Genomic DNA, 20,515 nt, shown 5'->3' on the forward strand with positions numbered 1-20,515 from the left:
ATAGGCCCACTCCTTCCGGTACCTCCCTCACAAATGGAACAACCGATTTGGTCGAAACTATTGATCTCGAAATATTTTGTCCAAACATAGTTTATGTTCAAAAGTGGGCGCAATCGGTCCACTCCTTGGGGTACCACCCACTCAAAGGTTCAACATTTTTGTGCGGTTAAGGGCCTGTTCGGGGATCCTTTGGATCATGTACATGTTTCCTCATATAATGGTCCAAAAGCTTTAAATTAATGACAGATGGGTGCTATATCTATCGAAAGGAATGACTCCAAAAAAAGACCCACTTCCAAAATCGAATATGTCGGTCCCTTCCTTTAGGTACCTCCACCGCAAAACTTTTGAGCTTAAATCCAAATCCATAATTGTTCCGTTCGTACGTCCAGAATCTTGAAAACCCGCTAAATATATAAGTTTTTTGGGAAAAAGTGCTTCAATGCAAATAAGCTGAGGGTATATCTCTGTCGGGTAAGCCGACTGATACTTTTTTACTTGTTTAATGACAAACATGCTATATCCGACTCCAAAGTTAGTAAACATCTTTTTAGAACTAGCTTGCAGTTGCAGTAATGCTTTTTTTATTATTTAGCAAAAAGTCACGCTAAAAAAACACAACAACAAACACAAAGTACTAAGCTTACTTTATACACAAACTTGCATTTCGAAAACAAAACTTGTTTCAGTAAACGAATGTGAGCCATATGGTGAAGATGTCCGCATTGCTTATTGCGATCGTTGCTATCAGTTTTATGTTTATGTGTCATTTAGTCATCGACTCAAGACACAAAGTGATAAACAAACGAATTGTGGGTTTACATGCCCTCTCATTGCTAGAATCCATACAATTTTCATATAGAGTAAATGACAAAAGTATGCTTGGCGTTTCTTTATGAAAAGTGCATTTTGTATTGAAATTATTTTTTAATCAACAGATGTTTTTGAATTAACTGGAAAATTATTTCGAAAATATGCTGCAATCATTGGTGTATGGGGTTTTCGTCGTTTTGTAATTTTCTCAATTGACACTAAATTAAATGAACAGTTATTGGTGAGCCCTGTTCACATTGCTAAACATCGAAATTATGAAATTCTTAAATCATGGCTGGGTACCGGTCTGCTGTTGAGTGACAAACGAAAATGGCACCATCGTCGCAAACTTCTTACACCAGCTTTTCATTTTAAAATATTGGAGGATGTTCTTGATGTCTATGATCGACAGTCTACAATTGCCTTGGAATGTTTAGCTGTGAAAGCCGATGGGAAAACCGCATTTGATGTATATCCATTTATGTGTTTGTTTGCATTGGATGTTATTGCAGAGGCAGCAATGGGTACAAAAGTCAATGCCCAGCTTGATAAAAATATGCCGTATACATCAGCAGTTAGAGAGTAAGTAATTTATTTCAAAGAAAAACACAAGTATGAGTGCTTTTGTCCAATACTGTAATTTTAGAATTTAATTTCTTGATAACATGCCGGCTTATCAGTCATCTCCTGCAGTTTAATCGGCGTCTAAAAATAAAAACAATTTGATATGGTCAAGTTATTGTGTACACAACAACGCACTGTGGTCGCAAACTGCGACAAAAAAATCGATGTCAACAAATTTCAATGACAATTCAGCAAATTATCTCTAAATATACCACCATATTGTGGAGGGTATAAATAAATGTGTCATTCCGTTCGTAACACATCGAAATATCCATCGGAGACCCTATAAAGTATATAAATTCCTGATAAGGGTAAAATTCTAAATCGATATAACCATGTTCGTCTGTCCGTCCATCTGTTTAAATCAAGATAAAGCTTGACATTTTGAAGGTAGAGCTTTGTAATTTGGTATAGAAGTTTCGACTACTACTAGGATGTTTGGTAATGCAAATGGGCTATATCGGTCCACGTTTTGAAATTGCTCCCATAGAACGGTACCACCCGATTTTCGGTATTTTGAAGGTTTTGGCTTCAATATTCCACCGAATTGGCTCAAATTTGGTATTTAGTTTTCGCTGTGGGTATAAAACTTTCCCCGATAGAACGATACCTCCCGATTTTCGGTATTTTGAAGGTTATGGCAACAATAACCCATCGAAATGGCTGAAATTTGCTATTTAGTGTTTGTTGGGGGTATACAACTTTCCCCCAGAAACTTCTGGTTACAGGTATAGCCTCCAAAAAATATTCCACCGTAATGCATGGTAGAACAAAGAAGTTAGAGTAAATACTACAACAAATACAAACCAATAACAACCACATAGGAATTTGTTTTTGTTTGTAATGTTAGTGTCAACTGTACATGTAAACAAAACAAGGCAATATCTATAAATTATTGGAATTTATAAAACTAATATTTTTCACAGTTGATTGAATATTTTAAATAACAAGTATGTTTGGACGAAATGTGTTTCAGACTATTTGGAGTCGATTTAGCAATGTCCGTCCGTCTGTCTGGCTGGCTGGCTGGTGCGCACGATAACTCTCGAACGGATGAACCAATTTGGTCCAAAATTTGCCTTTCGCAATATTTTGTCCAAACTTAGTTGAAGTCCGAAGATGGGTTATACAGTCCACTCCTTGCGGTACCTCCCACACAAAAGTTCGAAAATGTTGGGACAATTTTTGCGCACTATAACTCTTGAAGGGAGTAACCGATTTGGTCCAAAGTTTGCATATCCTAAAATTTCTACCAAACTTAGATGAGGTTTCAATATGGACACAATCGGTCCACGCTTTCTGGTACCTCCAACACAAAATTTCGGAAAAGTTCAGCTTAGGACCTGCTCTCGAATAGTTTTGATTTTTGTTGTAGCATCTTGTATTCACGGCCCCCCATACGGCGGTACAAGTTTCATCAGGGGAAAAACCCTACTTCCTGACAAAATATCCTGAAAGGTTCAAAATACCCCTATGACACCGTGTGTAATGGTTGGAGCGCAAGATAACTCTCGAACGGATCTACCGACACGATCCACAATTTGGCCTTCATAAATGTTTGTCCAAACTAAGTTTATGTTCGAAGATAAGTCATATCGGTTCACTCCTTCAGGTACCTCCCCCACAAAAGTTAAAAAATGTTCGGACAATTTATGGGCACGATAACTCTTGAAGGGAAGGACCGATTTGGTCCACACTATACGCATCCTAATATATCTACCAGATGTAGATCAGGTTTGAATATGGACTATATTTGCCCATTCCTGCGGGTACCTCCCACACAAAATTTCGGATAAGTTCATTTTAAGACCTGCTCTTGACTTACTTTGATTTTTGTTGAAGCAACTTGCAATCTCAATTACAACGGTAAAAGTTTTTTCAGTCCAAGCAAGTCCATACTTCTTGGGAAAACAGCCCGACAGTTGTAAAAAACCCCTATGGCACCATATGTAGTAGTTGGAGAGCACAATGACTCTCGAACTGGTCCAAAATTTGGCCTTCGTCATATTTTGTCCAAACTTAGTTAAACTTTTAAAAATGCCCCTCCCCTTAGCATACCTCCAACACAAAAGTTCAACATTTGTGTCCAAGTGCACTTTAGGATCTGTTCGAAGATCCTTTGGAAATTTATACCGATGATGTACAGCCATATTGTGTTTTCTGTGGACAAGTCCATGCTTCCTGGCATACTGGTCCAACAGGTGTACGATAACCCACTGAAATGACTAGTGGGCGCGATATATATCGAAAAGATATGACTCTCAAAATAAGATCCACTTCCGTAATGCACTATGTTGGTCCATTCCCTCCTCCGCAAAACTTTTGAACTTTAATCCTAATCCACATTTTTGTCGGCAAGTTCAAAAGTCCAGAAATTGCCACAAAATTCTGAAAATACCCTAAATGCATTCGATCTGTCCGTAGATGAAAGTTCCAATTCACATAGGTTGAGGGTATATCTGTGTAGGCAAAGCCTACTGATACTTTTTTACTTGTTTTTGAGTCAAGGTTTATTAACCATATTCTGACACCGCAGCGTGACAGAAGACCAAAAATAAGAAGATACTTGTCCCCGCGTTTTTCCCTATCACTTCATTTTCGCGGTTACGGGTCCCCAAAAATCTGAGGCCTTGATGCCAAAAGGGATCATTTTGTCAGGCAAATATCTTCTAAACCGCTAAGAATTTGAGTTTACTCGGCAAAGAATAATAATTGTGTCTTAAAGAATAATAATTGTGAACCCATTAAATCCATTAAACCTCACCTTCAAGGTTAAAATCGTCAAGGTCAAATTTCTCTTTTAATTTTTTCTCGGATTTTAGTCTACAGATATCAAACCTATCAAAATTGAAGCAAACAACCAACTAGAAAAATGTACCTTAGATCTTAGTAAACAACTTTCCAGGACATACGAACTCTGTAGCAACGGTTCTTAATGGTCAAAATAGCAAATCAAATGTGATTTTTATCCTCTTTTCTCGCTCCCTGCTCCATAAATACTAAACCGTTCAAAATTCAAGAAAACAATGGACCACAATAATGTAGCAAAAATATCAGGAAACAACTTTCTGGCACATACGAAATGTCTATGAACGATTCTTAAATATGAAAATAGCCAAAAACTTTTGAAAATATTCGATTTTTATACTTTTTTCTCGGATTCCGGTCCACAGACACCGAACCGCCCAAAAATTAAGGATACTGTCAACTACAAAAATATACCTAAGATTTCAATAAACAATTTCCAAGAACATAAAAAGATTCTAGGAACGGTTCTTCATTATGTAGCCCCCATAGAACGGCTCCTCAAGATTTTCGGTATTTTGAAGTTTGTGGCCCCAACAACCCACCGAAATGGCTGAAATTTGGTATTTAGTCTATTTTGGGGGTAAAAGCCTTTCCGATTGAAATTATTCAGTATACTCGTAGGTACACGTTTTGATATGGCCCCCATAGAACGGTACCCTCCGATTTTCGTAATTCTGAAGGTTGTGACGTCAATATCCCACCGAAATTACTGAAATTTTTTATTTAGTCTACCATGGGGTTATTAAATATTTCAGAAGATAATTATCAGCATAGTTCTACGTATTCCTATATCCCCCATACAAGCGTACCTCTTGATTTTCGGTATTTTGAAAGTTTTAGGCACATTATTATCGGAAATTTGTCGGTATAGATTGAAGTTTGGAAATAGCCCCCTAGGAACGGTACCTCCCGAATTTCGGTATTTTGAACTTTAGCCACATTGTTTTACCGAAATTGCTGACATTTGGTATTTAGTCTTGCTAACAATCCAAAGAAAACTTATTGTTCCATTTTACTGTGGTGGAGGGTATAACAAGTTCGGCCCGGCCGAACTTAACGCCGTTTTTAGTTGTTAGTAATAAAAACTTGTATTTAGTTTGTTTGGAGACGTATCACTGCATTAATTTTAGTAGGACGGACTTTTTCATTTTGTAATTTCTTGTTATATTCCAACAATGTTTTTGTAATTTATAACGGTACATAAGAAAGAAAAAATGGCATTTACCTATGATTTCTTTAAGACTTTAAAAACGTAAGTAAGGTTGTAACTTCTTACAAGTTATTGAATATAAAAAAAATATCGAAATGGAAATTTTAGATAAAGATATTTTAATTACTTTTTCATACAAATCTGTCGAAATTATTCGCATAAAATGTGCTGGAAAATTTATGTTTTAAACTACCTTTTTTGTGGATTTTTTTTCAAGTCCTCAAAAGTGAAGTTGAGTTATACTAACCATGCCATCCTATGCCACTCCCAATTTGTTTTTGGAGAAAGTTCGAAATAGTGTCAAGTTTAAAAAAATTTGGTTCCAGCTGCATATATATATATTTGCATTTTCGTGTGTGACATCAAAAATGCTAATGAAAATTGTTGTGTTTTTGGTTATGTTATTTTGGTTTTTTCGTTCAAGATTTAGATATTTTTGTTTAGGTATATATTTATGAGTGTATTTTTTACACTTGTATATCCTTGATATATTATTCTCTATACAAAGTGAAAAACAAGTAAAAATGTTAAATTCGACCGGACCAAACTTTATCATACCCCCCAACGTGAAATATTCTGATCTGAAATGGAATCAGGCGGAGACGTTTTCGGACCACTGAGAACCCCATAACCAAATTACAGCCAATTTAGGCTAAAAATTTAGATAAACATTTCAAAAAACTTGAAATACGACGGGGGGGCTATAAGAAAAAGTGGGTATTGATGATTTTATGGCTAAAGTAGTTTTTACTTATTTTAAGCATTTACTGAAAAACATCTGATCTATACGACGATTAGAAATATTTTTGTCGCATCTTCCATACAAGCAGGACCACTGTGCAGTTTAATCGGTGTCAAAAAAAAATAAATAAAAACCATATCAACTTCTTTTGTTATTGTGTACAAAACAACGTAGTGAAAGACACGAGACTTGAGGTAATTGACATTGTCGTAGTTACAGATAAGCCACATACGAGTACATATATTAATGAACTACATACACACGGTGATTCTGAATCGCTTTAACTGGAATATCTTTATAAATAAAAATCAAATGTCGTTCGGTGGTAATTGCATCAGTTTAGAACGGCTGGACCGATTTGGATAGTTTTGTTTTTTTTTTTTGAAACGTTCGTCAGAACCCAACTTTGATGAAAAAAATTACCACACCCACTTTTATCAATTTTCAAATTCATTTTTTTTCTACCAAAACTTACGAACCTATTTTTCTGAAATTATCAGGGAATGTACAGTGATGGCCCCCAGTGAAAATAGGCTACATATTTTGTTGAATTTCGGAGGTACATTTCAAATCTATATAATCTTCTTTATAAATGAAAATCAAGCGTCGTTCGTTGGTAATTGCATAAGTTGAGAACGGCTGGACCGATTTGAATATTATTTTTCTTAAATGTTCGTCATAACCCAACTTTGGGTTTTTAGGCGAGAAAATTTTACCACGCCCTCGTTTATTCCCACTTTTTTCAATTTTCAAGTTCATTTTTTCTACAAAAACTACTGGATGGTCCCCGATAAAAATAGGCCACATATTTTGTTGAATTTCGATTCGATTTTTTTAGAGGTGGTACGGCATCTCCCCTATCAAGAAAAACGATATACATATTTAAAAATTGCTTTAAATGGTCAGCCATACAAGTATCAAAAAGCGGATAATTCGGCTTTACCATTTTTTACCTTTTATAATTCGATCGCGTTAGAATAAAGATAGAGGACAGGGACGATAATAAATCCTAACCAGCATCATTGGGCGAACAAATCCCTTAGCGAAAAGAAAAGTTACACAGAAAATCTGTTGATAAATTGAAAATCCTCAATGAATAACACGGCTTGACAATGTACCCGAAGAAATGAGTGAGAAAGTACCTATTTGTGAATTGTAGAGCATAAAGTCCATAAAAAGTTGTTTTTAAAAAAAAACTGGTAAGATTTTAGTAAGTTGTTGTTGCTTAATTGGTGATACCTTATGTTTTTCTTCGGAGCAATTTCCATCGAAAATCTGTTGCTGAGGAATTTATGGACAAAAGTCCATGTTTTCACTGTTATTAGTAACAATTATACTATTTTTACAAAAAAAGCTATTTCCTCAGCCAGTTTCAACTGAAACTTTCATCATAGAATTGAATACCGGCTACGCTGCAAAAATTCTTCTCCCCAAAAATTATGTATTTAGGAGATTTTCAGATTTTGTGGTCCATTTTTGACATATGAACCTTAGGGTTATGACTTTTTTACAAACTCTTATCCCTGTATGATATTTTGATGAGTTTTTACCTAAGATTATATGAAATGTTATATAAAATATAAAATCCGCTCAAAACGCTTTTATAGTCTTCATTCGTTCAGAATTTTGGAAAAATTTTTGAAGTCACTGTAAGCGGATATTTATCTGAAATTGGGGTATAGGGGCACACGACATAACCAAAATGAAATAATCGTTTTTTCTCACTAATTGTATCCTCATATTATTACATATATCGTCTGCTCCGTCGGAAAAGGTCGTAAGTCCACTTTTTTTGGAAATCGCGTTTTTGTTACAGAATAATAGTACAAGTCAAAACACGTCGTATGATACAAAGAAAATGATAGTATGTCGCGTTTTTCTATATGTTTTGCCCTTGTCGGAAAAGGTCGTAAGTCCACAAAACGTACAAAATTTGTACTACAAATTTGAGTACGAAAAGGTCGTAAGTCCACAGAAAAATGTATACTTTAAAAGATTACTACGGCTAATGTAGTTCAGATATAATGTTTAACGTCATCCACGGTTGGGGTACAATGTAAAGAACTAGCCTACACCTTTGAATGGTAATCGGATGATATTAGGCGGAGTCTGTGGACCAAACTTTTGAACAAAAATGTGATAATTTCTATAATAATAATAATAATAATAATAATAATAATAATAATAATAATAATAATAATAATAATAATAATAATAATAATAATAATTGTTCCACAAACATCCCAGATGGGACAGGGGAGACTTCTCTCATATCAATGAGTGCACGCCGATTCATATTGGCTCAATGATATGGGACCTACTTTTTATTGCCGAGTCCGAACGGCGTGTCTTACGACACCACTTGTAGAGAAGTTTTCATGGCTTAAATACTCAGGAAATGTCGCCAGCATTACTGAGGGGGAATTTTGCCACCGTTGAAAATTTGATGTTGCTTGGCCTGGGATTCGAACCGCAGACCTTCTGAGTACAAGGCGGACGTGCTAACCATTGCACCACGGTGGCCCCCAATAATAATAATAATTTCTATATTGCAACGAAAATTTATATTTTAGATTTTCTATTTTCCCCTATAAGCGAACTGATTATGAAAGATGGACTTCTGGCCTTTTCATTGATACAAATTGGGATGCTGTATGTGTTCAAATACCTCATATATCGAATTTTTTTTTAAAAAATTAAAATTTTTACTGTTTTTACTGTCGTATATCTTACTTAACTTTATCAACTAGTAATTTGTGGTTTCTCTAGGGACATTTATTCACATAACGAGATTAGTCTGTATTCTGAATTCAATAAAGTAATACTTTCTAACGGACGGGTAAGTGCAATGTTTATATTATTAAATGATTCTAAAATAATAAGTGATTGAAATGTTATTAAACTAAGAAGGCATCATGATTTTTGCTAACAAAGAGCAGTATGAATTTGGACTGGAATTAGACCATGGTGTCATGGGTCTAGTTCTCTATGGTTCAGATTCACCGTGAATTCTGAAAGCTCTGATGATAAACTTCCTAAACGCAGGAAGACATTACATGCAGACAAAAACAAAAGATGCAGTGAGTTGGGGCAGAAATACGTGGGAAGACAAAAAGGACACTATTTGGGATTACAATGTAGCTAAGAAACCACGTACATTAACGGAATTAATCATGAAATTTAATTGAAGGAAAAGGTCGTAAGGCAAAAGTACAAGGTCGTAAGTACATCGTGTCATATTTTATATTCAATATTAGCCGAACCGGTCCACGTTTCTGGCCCTTGAAACTGTTTATGTTACCTTTTCTTATGTCAATTAAATCTTTTTGCATCGTCGTCGTTAAATTCGGCCAGGCCGAACTTGTTATACCCTCCACCATGAGTTGTATTGAATTTTACTTCAATTAATTTCCTTTCGTTTATGAAGTAGACTTAATACCAAATTTCAGCAATTTCGGTAAAACATTGTGGCTAACCTTCAAAATACCGAAATTTGGGACTCACCGTTCTATGAAGCTATATGAAGGCGTGGACCTATATAGAGAAATTAATGGGAGAAAGTTTTATACCCGAAACAAAGAATAAATACCAAGTTTCAGCCATTTCGGAGGAATATTGAGGCCACACCTTCAAAATACCGGAAATCGGGAGGTACCGTCCTATGGGGGCTATACGAAGGCGTCAATACCAAACATCCTAGAAGTAATAGAAACTTCTATACCAAATCACGAAGATCTATCTTAAAAATAGCGAGCTGTATCTTAATTTCAAAAGACGGACAGACGGTCATTGTTATACCGACATAGAATTTTACTCTGGTCGGGTCTTATTGCTAAAATATGTACCCAGGATTGGGTAAACGGAATCGTTCGTAAGTTTTATATATATAGCGCATTTAAGAACAGGTGTAACCCGCTCCTCCGAAATTCAACAAAATATATAGCCTACTTCCACCAAGGGACATCCCTGTGCATAATCTGAAAATTACATGGAATAAGTACTTAGGGTTGGAGATTCAACAACCGTTGCCTCGTAAATTCATTTTCTGTGGCATACTTTCATAAATTTTGCAAAAAAAGCGTTTTTTAAAAAATAGGGCCTGCCCCCGCCCCCTCCGAAATTCAAAAAATATAAAGCCTATTTTCACCTCTGTTGTTCCTTGTATATTCTCTGAAATTTTCAAAAAAATCGGTTCAGCCGTTTTTGAGTATATGCGGAACATACAAACATACACACGTTGTCTTTTGTATATAAGATTTCACACAAAAGTAATTATCTCATCACCATGTTAAATTGCAAGCTTATTCTTTGTCTTAAACTTAAATCATTCTTAAAATTTAGCTCCGATCGGAATATTACTGCGATGTACAGGACAGCTACAAAATCGGGTAAAAATTGTGGGGTTGGTCCATTTCACACCTTTCGATCATAACCAACATCTAATGGGGTCACTTCTGGTCGGAACACGACCTCTCCACAAAATTTCGTGACGATCGGTCCAAAATTGACCTGGAGTTTTATTACAATTGTTAATGGATAGACAGACACACATAGATAGATCGCTTTATTTCATCAAGGTATGAACAAATTGCAAGGGGAGGGGGTCTACGACGAATACTTCGCGATGTTACACGAATATTGGACAAAACAAACGTATAATACCCTTTCCAAATTGTTTTGTAAAGTACAAATATTTTATTTTAAAAACGTCCGTAAATTGTAGGAAAAGGTCGTAAGTCCCTACAAAAATACAAAACTGTACAAGGAAAAGGTCGTAAGTCCAAAGACATCCAAGTATCTCCCAAACGCGACGGAATTTTATCAAACAAGGTACAGGTATTGAAGCGGAATAAATAAACGAAGAATACTGCCTTTACCACCATAATAAAATCTTTAATACAGAAAGCGCGGGAATGTTTTTCCTTCCTCCTGAAAAATTTCTTGAGAGGGACTTACGACCTTTTCCGACGGAGCAGACGATATATCTTTTATATTATATATGTAACTTTATATCATAAAAATTAAAAGTGTCTGTGCGAGACCATTTTCAATATTTAAATGGAATAAAAGCATTTAGTTATCATTAATAACTTATCAATAGGCAAAAGGTCATTCATTCGTGCAACAGGAAATTATTTTTTTTCGTTTCATAGCATTTTTTCAAAAAAAAAAAAAAAAACAATTGAAGTGGTTGGTGGGGAACGTTTTTTAAAATAAAATGGATTTAACGTTATTTTAGGCATTAGTAGCAAAGTTCATTTATTCTCACTACAGGAAATCATTTTTGAGAAAAAATCTCAAAAAGTCATAACACTCGTTAGTTTAAAGACTGAAGGTATAAACAACAAGCAAAAACTTTTATACCCCCCCCCCCCCCCCCCCCCACTAGTTGTTGAAATAGTAAATAGGAAACAAATTCTTCTACTGACCCTTCCGCCTCTTCAATGCTTATTCCTAGGAGAAACGGAATATGCTAACTGAAGATCAATTTCGTTATGGGTAATTGTGTAGAAATTGAACATACGTTGCACCGCATGTTTGGAGTACTGTAACGAGCGATCTGTTGTTCGTCGACACAAACTTTCAACGTATTTCGATGAAATTAACTGTTTTAGCACGATTCACCGAGGGAAATATATGTTGCAGCAAACACGTTTTTGTTTGTTATTGTCCAATTATTACCTTTAGAACGCAGTGCACAGCTTAATGCTGAAAGAGAAAGATAAAGAAAACACTTCAAACGTAAAGTTTTCAATATATCATTTTTCGACTCTTCACTTTAACCGCGTCAAAAGGATGATGCCATTTTGACCTATATTTGTCTAAAAGCTTATTATGTGATTTTTATTACTTACTTACTTAGCTGGCCCATTACAGAACATTTGTTCCATAAGCTGAACTAAGAAAAAATCTTCATTTCTCTCTGTTTCTTGCTTTTTGGAATGCCTCGTCTTTCCATCTCCTTGCGTCCACCGCCATGTTGCCGGATTTATACGCCTTTTTAGCGGGTTCATCATCGCTAGACAGCGGAATTTTATGCAACCCCTATTTTTGGTCCGATTTATGTCAAATTTTGGGACTGGGCATATTTTTGGCTTCTGATTACATTGCAATCGAAACATATGACATATGCAAAATTATGCTAAATGCATACATTTTTGCATATGCAAAATTTATGCATTTTACATATTTTCTTATGCAACAAATATTTCAATAATAGGTACAAAAATGTTTGTGTGTACAACTTTTCTGTTTAAAATTCTCTTCAGACAAGTCGATAAAATATAGAAATGTATAACCACAGCCACAAACTTAAAAAATGCGAAAATCGGGAGGTATCGCCTATGGGGGCTATATGAAGGCCTGAACCCAAACCGAAAAATTTTAGGTGGAAAGTTTTTTACCCCCGAGGAAGACTTAATACCAATTTTCAGCCATTTCGGAGGGATATTGAGGCCACAACCTTTAAAATACCGAAAATCGGGAGGTACCGTTCTATGGGGGCTATATGAAGACGTGGACCTATACCAACAAATTTCAGGTGGAAATTTTTATACCCCCAACGAAGACTAAATACTAAATTTCAACCATTTTGGAAGGATATTGAGGGCACAACCTTCAAAATACCAGAAATCCGGAGGTACCGTTCTAGGGGGGCTATATGAAGACGTGGACCTATACCGACAAATTTCAGGTGGAAAATTTTATGCCCACAGCAAAGACTAAATGCCAAATTTCAGTCATTTGGTGGGATATTGAGGCCACAACCTTCAAAATACCGAAAATCGGGAGGTACCATTATATGGGTGCTACATGAAGACGTGGACCTATGACGAGAAATTTCAGTTGGAAAGTTTTATACCCCCAAGGAAGGCTTAATACCAAATTTCAGCCATTTCGGAGGGATGTTGAGGGCACAACCTTAAAAATACCAGATATCCGGAGGTACCGTCCTATGGGGGCTAAATGAAGACGTGAACCTATACCGAGAAATTTCAGGTGGGAAATTTTATACCCCCAATGAAAATAAAATACCAAATTTAAGTCATTTCGGTGGGATATTGAGGCCACAACCTTCAAAATACCGAAAATCGGGAGGTCCCACTCTATGGGGGCTATATGAAGATGTGCACCTATGCCGACAAATTTCAAGTGGAGTGTTCTATACCCACAACGAAGACTAAATACCAATTTTCAGTCATTTCGGTGGGATATTGAGGCTACAACTTTCAAAATACCGAATATCGGTAGGTACCGTTCTATGGAGGCTATTTGAAGACGTGGACCTATGCGGACAGATTTCAGTTGTAAAGTTGCATACCCCTAACAAAGACTTACTACCAAATTTCAGCCATTTCGGTGGGATATTTAGACCACAAATCCTTGAATATATTTTTGCATATGGTTTTGCATATGCTCATTTTATGCAGATATGTACAAATATGTCAAAATATGCACGATATGCAGAATATGCAAAATATGCAAAAATTTCTGGGCCTAATTTGTTTTATTTTGTAATGAAACGAGTTTCTGTCTAATCAGATTTTCTCTACGACCATCCTAACCATATATGCATTTGCATAGGATTCCGCTGTCTAATCATCGCTCATTCTTATGATATGGCCTAGCCAACGCAGTCGTTGCATCTCGATACGTTTATCTATACCAGCGACGACCACAGAAGTACAACTAAAGCGAAGACATGTATGAACGTATGAGTGAAAAAAGCAACAACCACATTATGTTTTTGTTTGTTTTCATTCATTTACACTGTACGTGAGAGAGAGAGAGAAGCAAATGCAAAAACAACTCAGTGGCCGCCCACACTATACGATCTAAGCCACTGATGGGCAGAAATGCTCTGCCTCACACACAAAAGTGTAAAAAATACATGAGTCTCTCGCAATTTGCCCATCAATGATCTAAGCAAAGAAGCTCGTCCCTGCTATACGGTCTAAGCAAAGAAGCGCGACCCTGATCTATACTGATGTCGTTGTATAGCAGATACGGCTCGTGATTCATACGACGTCGATATTCCACGTCAACGCAGATTGGCCAGTAGATCTTTCGGAGAATTTTTCTCTCAAACACACCAAGTCCTGCCTCGTCTGCTTTCGCAAGTTCCCATGCTTCAGATCCATACATGAATGTGGATATTATCACTGTCTGGTAGAGTGTAAGTTTTGTTTGAGTTGAGATGGTTTTGCTTTTGAACTGTTTACTTAGACCAAAGTAACATCTGGCCAATATTATTCTTCACTTTATTTCAAAACTTATGTTGTTAGCTTTATTTATTGTGGTGCCGAGGTAAATACAGTTATTTACTACTTCAAAATTTTATTTATCAACGTCCACAGATGGTTCGGGGGTAGTGTTTTTTTCTATTTTAACTGAGGAACTAATATCAGTTAAAGTCATCTTACAAAGCCTAATGAACCTTGCGGGGATACCAAATTTAGGCATGGCTTAGAATACTTTTTTGCGTAGGGGGCTGTCGAAGGCTGCCTTATAATCGACAAAAAGATGGTAGATGTCAATCTACATCTCTTGGGTCTTCTCCAGAATTTGCGCAAAGTTAAATATCTGGTCAATGGTGTACTTGCAGGTCTACAGCCGCATAGGTATGGTCAAATTATTTTATTGAACATAGGCTTTAGTCGTGCACAGAATATCCCCGACACTATCTTGTAGGTAATAGGGAGAAGACTTATACCCACATAGTTAGAGAATACAGTCTTGTCTCCTTTCTTGTGACGGAGCACAGGATACTGAGTTTCCAATCGTCGGGTACGCGTTCTACCTGCCAGATGGTGCTAACTAGTTGATGCATACACCTTATCAGCGTGCCACCTCCGGTTTTGAACAGCTCGGCTGGTAAGCTCCTGCTGCCTTATAATTCTTTAGCCGGTTTATTGCTGACTTTATCATCAGCATCACATCTTGGCTGGGAGGTATACATTCAATACCATCTTCTGGGATTGGATCTGTGGTATTTTCGTCGTTTTCGCTACTATTGCACACCAGCAGTTTGGAAAAATGCTCTTTCCATATCCTGAGCACACTATCTGTATCAATTATCAAATTAACATTCTGGTCTCTACAGGAGGATGAGCCTGTACCAAAGCCATCAGTTTGATGCTTCAATCTTTGGTAGAATTTTCGGACTTCGTTCTGGCTCATGTACATCTAGATTTGTTCACACTCCCGCTTCTCTATCTCTCTCTCTATCTCGCGGAAAAGACGTTTCTACTCTCTCCTTTTCTCCCGATATTTTTCTCGTGCGCTATTCGTTGCTACTGATTGTAAAGTAGCCCTATATGCCGCATTTTTCTCTTCGGTAGCAGCACGACACTCCTGGCCATACTATGGATTCCTTGGTGGAGGTCTCTGGTATCCAAGTACTGATTTTGCGGCTGTTTGCATGGAGTGGGCAATGCTTTGCCATTGCGCTGAAATGTTAGCGGGATGAGGAGTGCTTTGATTGAGCAATTGGGCTAGTTGAGTGGAATATGCTGTGGCTATCTGTTGTGATTGCAGCTTACCGATGTCTAACTTTCGTGTTGTGTCTGTACGTACTTTGTTTGCTACGTTTAAGCGGGTTCGTACCTTTGCTGCAACAAGGTAGTGGTCCGAGTCTGTTTGCGCCTCGGAACGATCGTACATCTAACACGCTCGATGAATATCTTCCATCTATCACAACATGATCAATTTGATTTCTTGTTTTCTGATCTGGAGACAGGCAGGTGTCCTTATGAATATCGAGATGATTAAATCTGGTACTGCTTACTACCATGTTTTTTGCCGCTGCAAAGTCTATCAGCCTCATACCATTGTCAGATGTTTTACTGTGGAGACTGAATTTCCCGACTGTTGGGCCAAAGATATTCTCCTTTCCAATTTTGGCATTAAAATCGCCTAGTATAATTCTAATGTCATGGGCAGGGCAACGGTCATAAGTTTCTTCTAGGCGCTCGTAAACTATATCTTTGGTCTGTTCGTCTTTGTCTTCAGTGGGAGCATGAGCGCAAATAAAGCTGATGTTGAAGAATTTAGCTTTTAATTGAATTGCAGCAAGTCTTTCATTCACTGGGGTGAAGCTGGAGACCAGATGTTTATACCTCCGACCTTTAGGTGTTGTTGTGACGCCTTTCCCAGTCCATCGTATTTCCTGTATGGCGGTAATGCCGGCCTTGTACTTTTCAAGTACATCTGCCAATGGGTAAAAACTGCACCTTCTCTATAAGGAGTGCGAACATTCCAGGTGCAGATTCGCAGATCATGGTCCTTAACACGTTTGCGGGGTTCGCCAACTTTAGAGGGGTTTGTTTTTCTTTTCTTTCGTTTTTTCATAGTAGGCTGTTTTTTCTAGGGGAGGGTTACTAAACCGACGCCCAAACCCAAGTTTTTAACGTTCTTATGGGAGAACGCGCGGCACATTTTAGCTTACTACCTTTAACGGGTGTTAAAGGCAGTTCCCCAGGTGAAACCACGGGGAGGTCAGTGTCCACTTGAGATGAAAGAGGGACCAAGATAAATCCTGGGGTTTGCCATGTTAAAGTTAACTTCCATCCCCTACGCTACTATTTCAAAAAATATGTTTGCAAATACGTAAAATTTGTCATAAATCTTATTTTTCGAGAATCCATTTAGATAGACACTTCGGAAGTGTTTTCGCATCATCGCAAAGGGTACGAATTCAGTTAACGGTAGTGACATACAGCAGCTTATCATATCAAGCCGCGATTTTTTTGGAATTATCTTTTGAGCGCATCGGTCAATATTAGTTAAATAAAAACATAATGGAATGAAGATTTTTTTTTCTTAATTTATATATGTACCAAAAATTATTTATGTAGCATTAAATAATTTTTAGATTTTTTTTAAATGGAAAACTCAATTTTACAAATTTTTGCTCATATACGAGTTTTGTTCAGATATTTTTGGATATTTTGATTTTTCTCGTTCGTTTGATTTTTTTGAGTGCGTTATGTTTAAACAGACATCTCCGATTTGTGCTGAACAATATCAGCAATTGGGATGTTATTTTGCTTGGACGCTGTTGGGTTTGTTTTCGATGTTTGCAATAAATCGAAAAACGAACATTTGCAATACAATACAATTTCCAATACTGTTTGAACAGACTTCGTACGTATTCGCATACGTGCATATTATATCAGCATATGGAAATGAAAGATTACAACAATTAAAACAATGCTGCTTATGATTTACTTCGTAGTATTTAACGGCTAGTTCAAATAATTCCATCAACGAAGCAGGATGTATAATTTCTTGTTTATACTTTTGTTTACCGTCGCTCTTGTGCTTACGATTTTAATAAGTATCTGCTCTAAGAAATACCGACGAAATGATCTCGACAATATACCGGGCCCATTAAGTTTTCCAATTGTCGGTTCTGTGCATATTATATATAAAATTAATCTGAAAAGTAAGGCAAAGAATCCTATATAGGTCTCAGCAAACAGCTTTTAATAAATATTTTGTTTTAGATATTTTTGCAAAAATGGATGAATTTTGCGCCAAATACGGACCTATTTTTGGTATGGCGGTTTTTAATCGTAAGGCCATAATGAGTATGGATACTGAAATGAATGAAAAGCTATTGGCCAGTAATGTTCACATTACAAAACATAGGAATTATGGAATACTACATCAATGGCTGGGTGTAGGTCTTCTCATGAGCGATGGCAAAAAATGGCATTCACGCCGTAAGATAATTACACCAACATTTCATTTTAAAATATTGGAAGAATTCTTAGATGTATTCGATCGTCAGACAGCGATTGCAGTGCAGTGTTTGAGCAATAAAGCAAATGGCCAAACGCCATTTGATGTTTATCCATACATGTCTATGTTAACATTGGATATTATTGCTGAATCGGCAATGGGCACCAAAGTTAATGCCCAAACTGATAAGAACATACCATATACACAGGCAGTAAAAGAGTGAGTATTATTTGGAACTTAGAAACAATGTTAGCTGTATGTGTAAAAGACCAAGTAAACAGGTGTTAAATTCGACCGGTTCGAAACCATCCAGCAAAGCGAAACTTCAAAAAACAGCCGTGACTCTGTAAAAAATTATTACCAAATACTGGGTTTTTATAATAAGTATTGGTAGTTGTAACTACTTACAACCTGAACCTTCGCCCCGAATAACTAGTTATTTTATAACCACTAGTTATGGTATGGCCACTAGAAGTTGAAAAACAAGCTAAAACATATGTTCTCTTTTTAGAACAGTTGAGGTGGATTTTTTTTCAATTTCAACACACTTCATATTTTTATAGTGTTTTATTTAACTTGCTTTGGTATCCGTTTAGTTCAAATCTAGTAACTCATTTTCCACACAGTTGCACTTGACCAATCGAACTAAAATCGAATTTTCAGATTTGGATGACAATACATTAATGTTAATTAACCAATATCGGTACATTTTTTCCTATAGCCCCATATAGCGGCTGTAACTTGCCATTTGGAGTTCCCAGAAACTCCCCCATCCGCCCAAAAATTGTGGACATGGGTCAGATTTTGGTGTAGCCCCCAAAAAACGGTACCACATTTTCGGCCTAAATTGACTGTAATTTGGTTATAGACTTCTCATTGCTCAAAAAATGTATTTACTAAAAAGTTAAAAATAATTAATAATTAAAACAAATAAAAAGTATCAGTCAGCTTTGCCGACAGATATATGGTAAATTTAAAATTTCCTTTACAATTACATAGAAAAAAAATTAAAAACTTTTTTGGCGAGCACATCCCCCATTTTTGGTACATGGGTTAAGAAAAAAATCGCGGTTTCAAATCTGTTCGCGTTCACAAAATTGGATGCTGCACTCAAAAGTTATATGCGGTTTTACTCTCTTGTAAAGAAAAAATATTTAAAAATTCCTATTGAGTTGTAATAAGAACATGTATATATGAATCGTTAGCAGAATGTGATATCTATCCGTAGATGCTAAAATAGTTGCTAAATTTATTTTTATTTTCGCGGTAAATCAAAAAATATTGAAGAAATCTTGGAATAAATTTTATTTATTCTAAATCAAAGTCCAAAAAATCTCTAAAAAAGTAATTTAAAAATACGTACAGAATCTAGACAACGCCTAGAAAAATGTGAGACCAAAATTATAAAGATCGCGTTTATAACTTGCATATTACAGCAACAATAAACAACGGAAACTTATTGTTGGAAATTATTTCAAAAATATATTTTTGGTTAAATACGAAAAACTTGAAAAATAAATGTTGGGAGTTATTCTATTATTTCGCTAAATTTCGATCCAAATCCTGAAGTATTTTGCTTAAACTTCTACGAGAAAAGTAATTAGTCATCGTGAAAGTATATTTGCTTTCTGTGATAAGCAATAGAAATAAGAAGTAGAGAGTAATATTGAAATTACAACCAAAGAAAAAACACAAAAATTAAAAGGCGTGTAATTCGCGAATTCGTTGAAATCAGTTGGGGTGCATGTGCTTTTCGGATACAGGGAGTCCATGTATATCAATATGCATGGATTTTCCCATGTTTCATTCAGCGGCCAAAGTGTGCCATCAGTTGCATCTTACTATTCAAAAAACCTTCAAGTGGGCAAAAATTACGCGATGTGCATATGATTATAAGGTGCATCCGATTTCAATGGCCCCCTATTAAAAATACGTCAATATAAATTATTTTAGACAGATTCGTCAAGAACTGCGGATGTGCCACCACATTCTATTTTGGGATAAATAGGGATATTACTCCCGATTCTTTGTAATTTGTGACACACCTTTTTGGCAAATATAATAATCGCGTATAAAGGATTACATTTATGTAAAAATAATCAAAGAAAATCGCGGTTCAATTCGCGGAATTGTCAAAATATATTTTTGCAGATTTTCCTACTTTCAAGGTATCTATATCCGGCGTTTTAGTGGATGGATTTGACCGCGGAAGAGCTCATTAGATCCGGCACGTAAAAAAACTAAAATCACGCGGGGTTCAGGGGTACCTGTACGACAGTTGTAAATTTTAAAGCCAAAAAATAGGTTTTATCAGAAAATTTACGGACCACATTTTCGCCTTTGGACTTCTATTACTAGGAAGCTGTACGGAGCACACTCACACGATGTAGAATCGCGAGTTCTACAATCCTATAAACTAGTTTCGATTATTATCTAGTTGCACCATCTAATTATAAGAAAAATTCGAAAAACACTGAAATCAAAACTTCAAAATGTCAGCATCGATTTTAGGGGGATACAGTGTATATATTGAAAAGTCATACACTAGAACCATATTGCCTAAGGGGTATTCT

The 20,515-nt window shown here is 36.3% G+C and overlaps 1 protein-coding gene across 2 annotated transcripts in view; it reads left to right on the plus strand.

The window, feature by feature from the left end:
• Positions 1-549: 549 nt before the first annotated feature.
• LOC141400765 (cytochrome P450 4d8-like) overlaps positions 550-20,515 on the plus strand; it is a 30,214-nt gene continuing 10,248 nt past the window's right edge. The window contains exons 1-2 of one of the 2 annotated variants that reach the window (XM_073980250.1): positions 550-876; positions 939-1,395. In XM_073980250.1, coding sequence (XP_073836351.1) covers positions 708-876; positions 939-1,395 — 626 coding nt within the window. In that variant the 5' untranslated portion in view covers positions 550-707. Of the gene's footprint in view, positions 877-938; positions 1,396-17,449; positions 17,644-17,704; positions 18,162-20,515 lie in introns of those variants that run through there. The other variant, XM_073980252.1, reaches the window with a different exon arrangement.

The sequence above is a fragment of the Musca autumnalis genome, unplaced genomic scaffold (genome assembly GCF_047663935.1).
Source record: "Musca autumnalis isolate F117 unplaced genomic scaffold, ASM4766393v1 scaffold_4, whole genome shotgun sequence".
In the NCBI taxonomy this organism is placed as follows: domain Eukaryota; kingdom Metazoa; phylum Arthropoda; class Insecta; order Diptera; family Muscidae; genus Musca; species Musca autumnalis.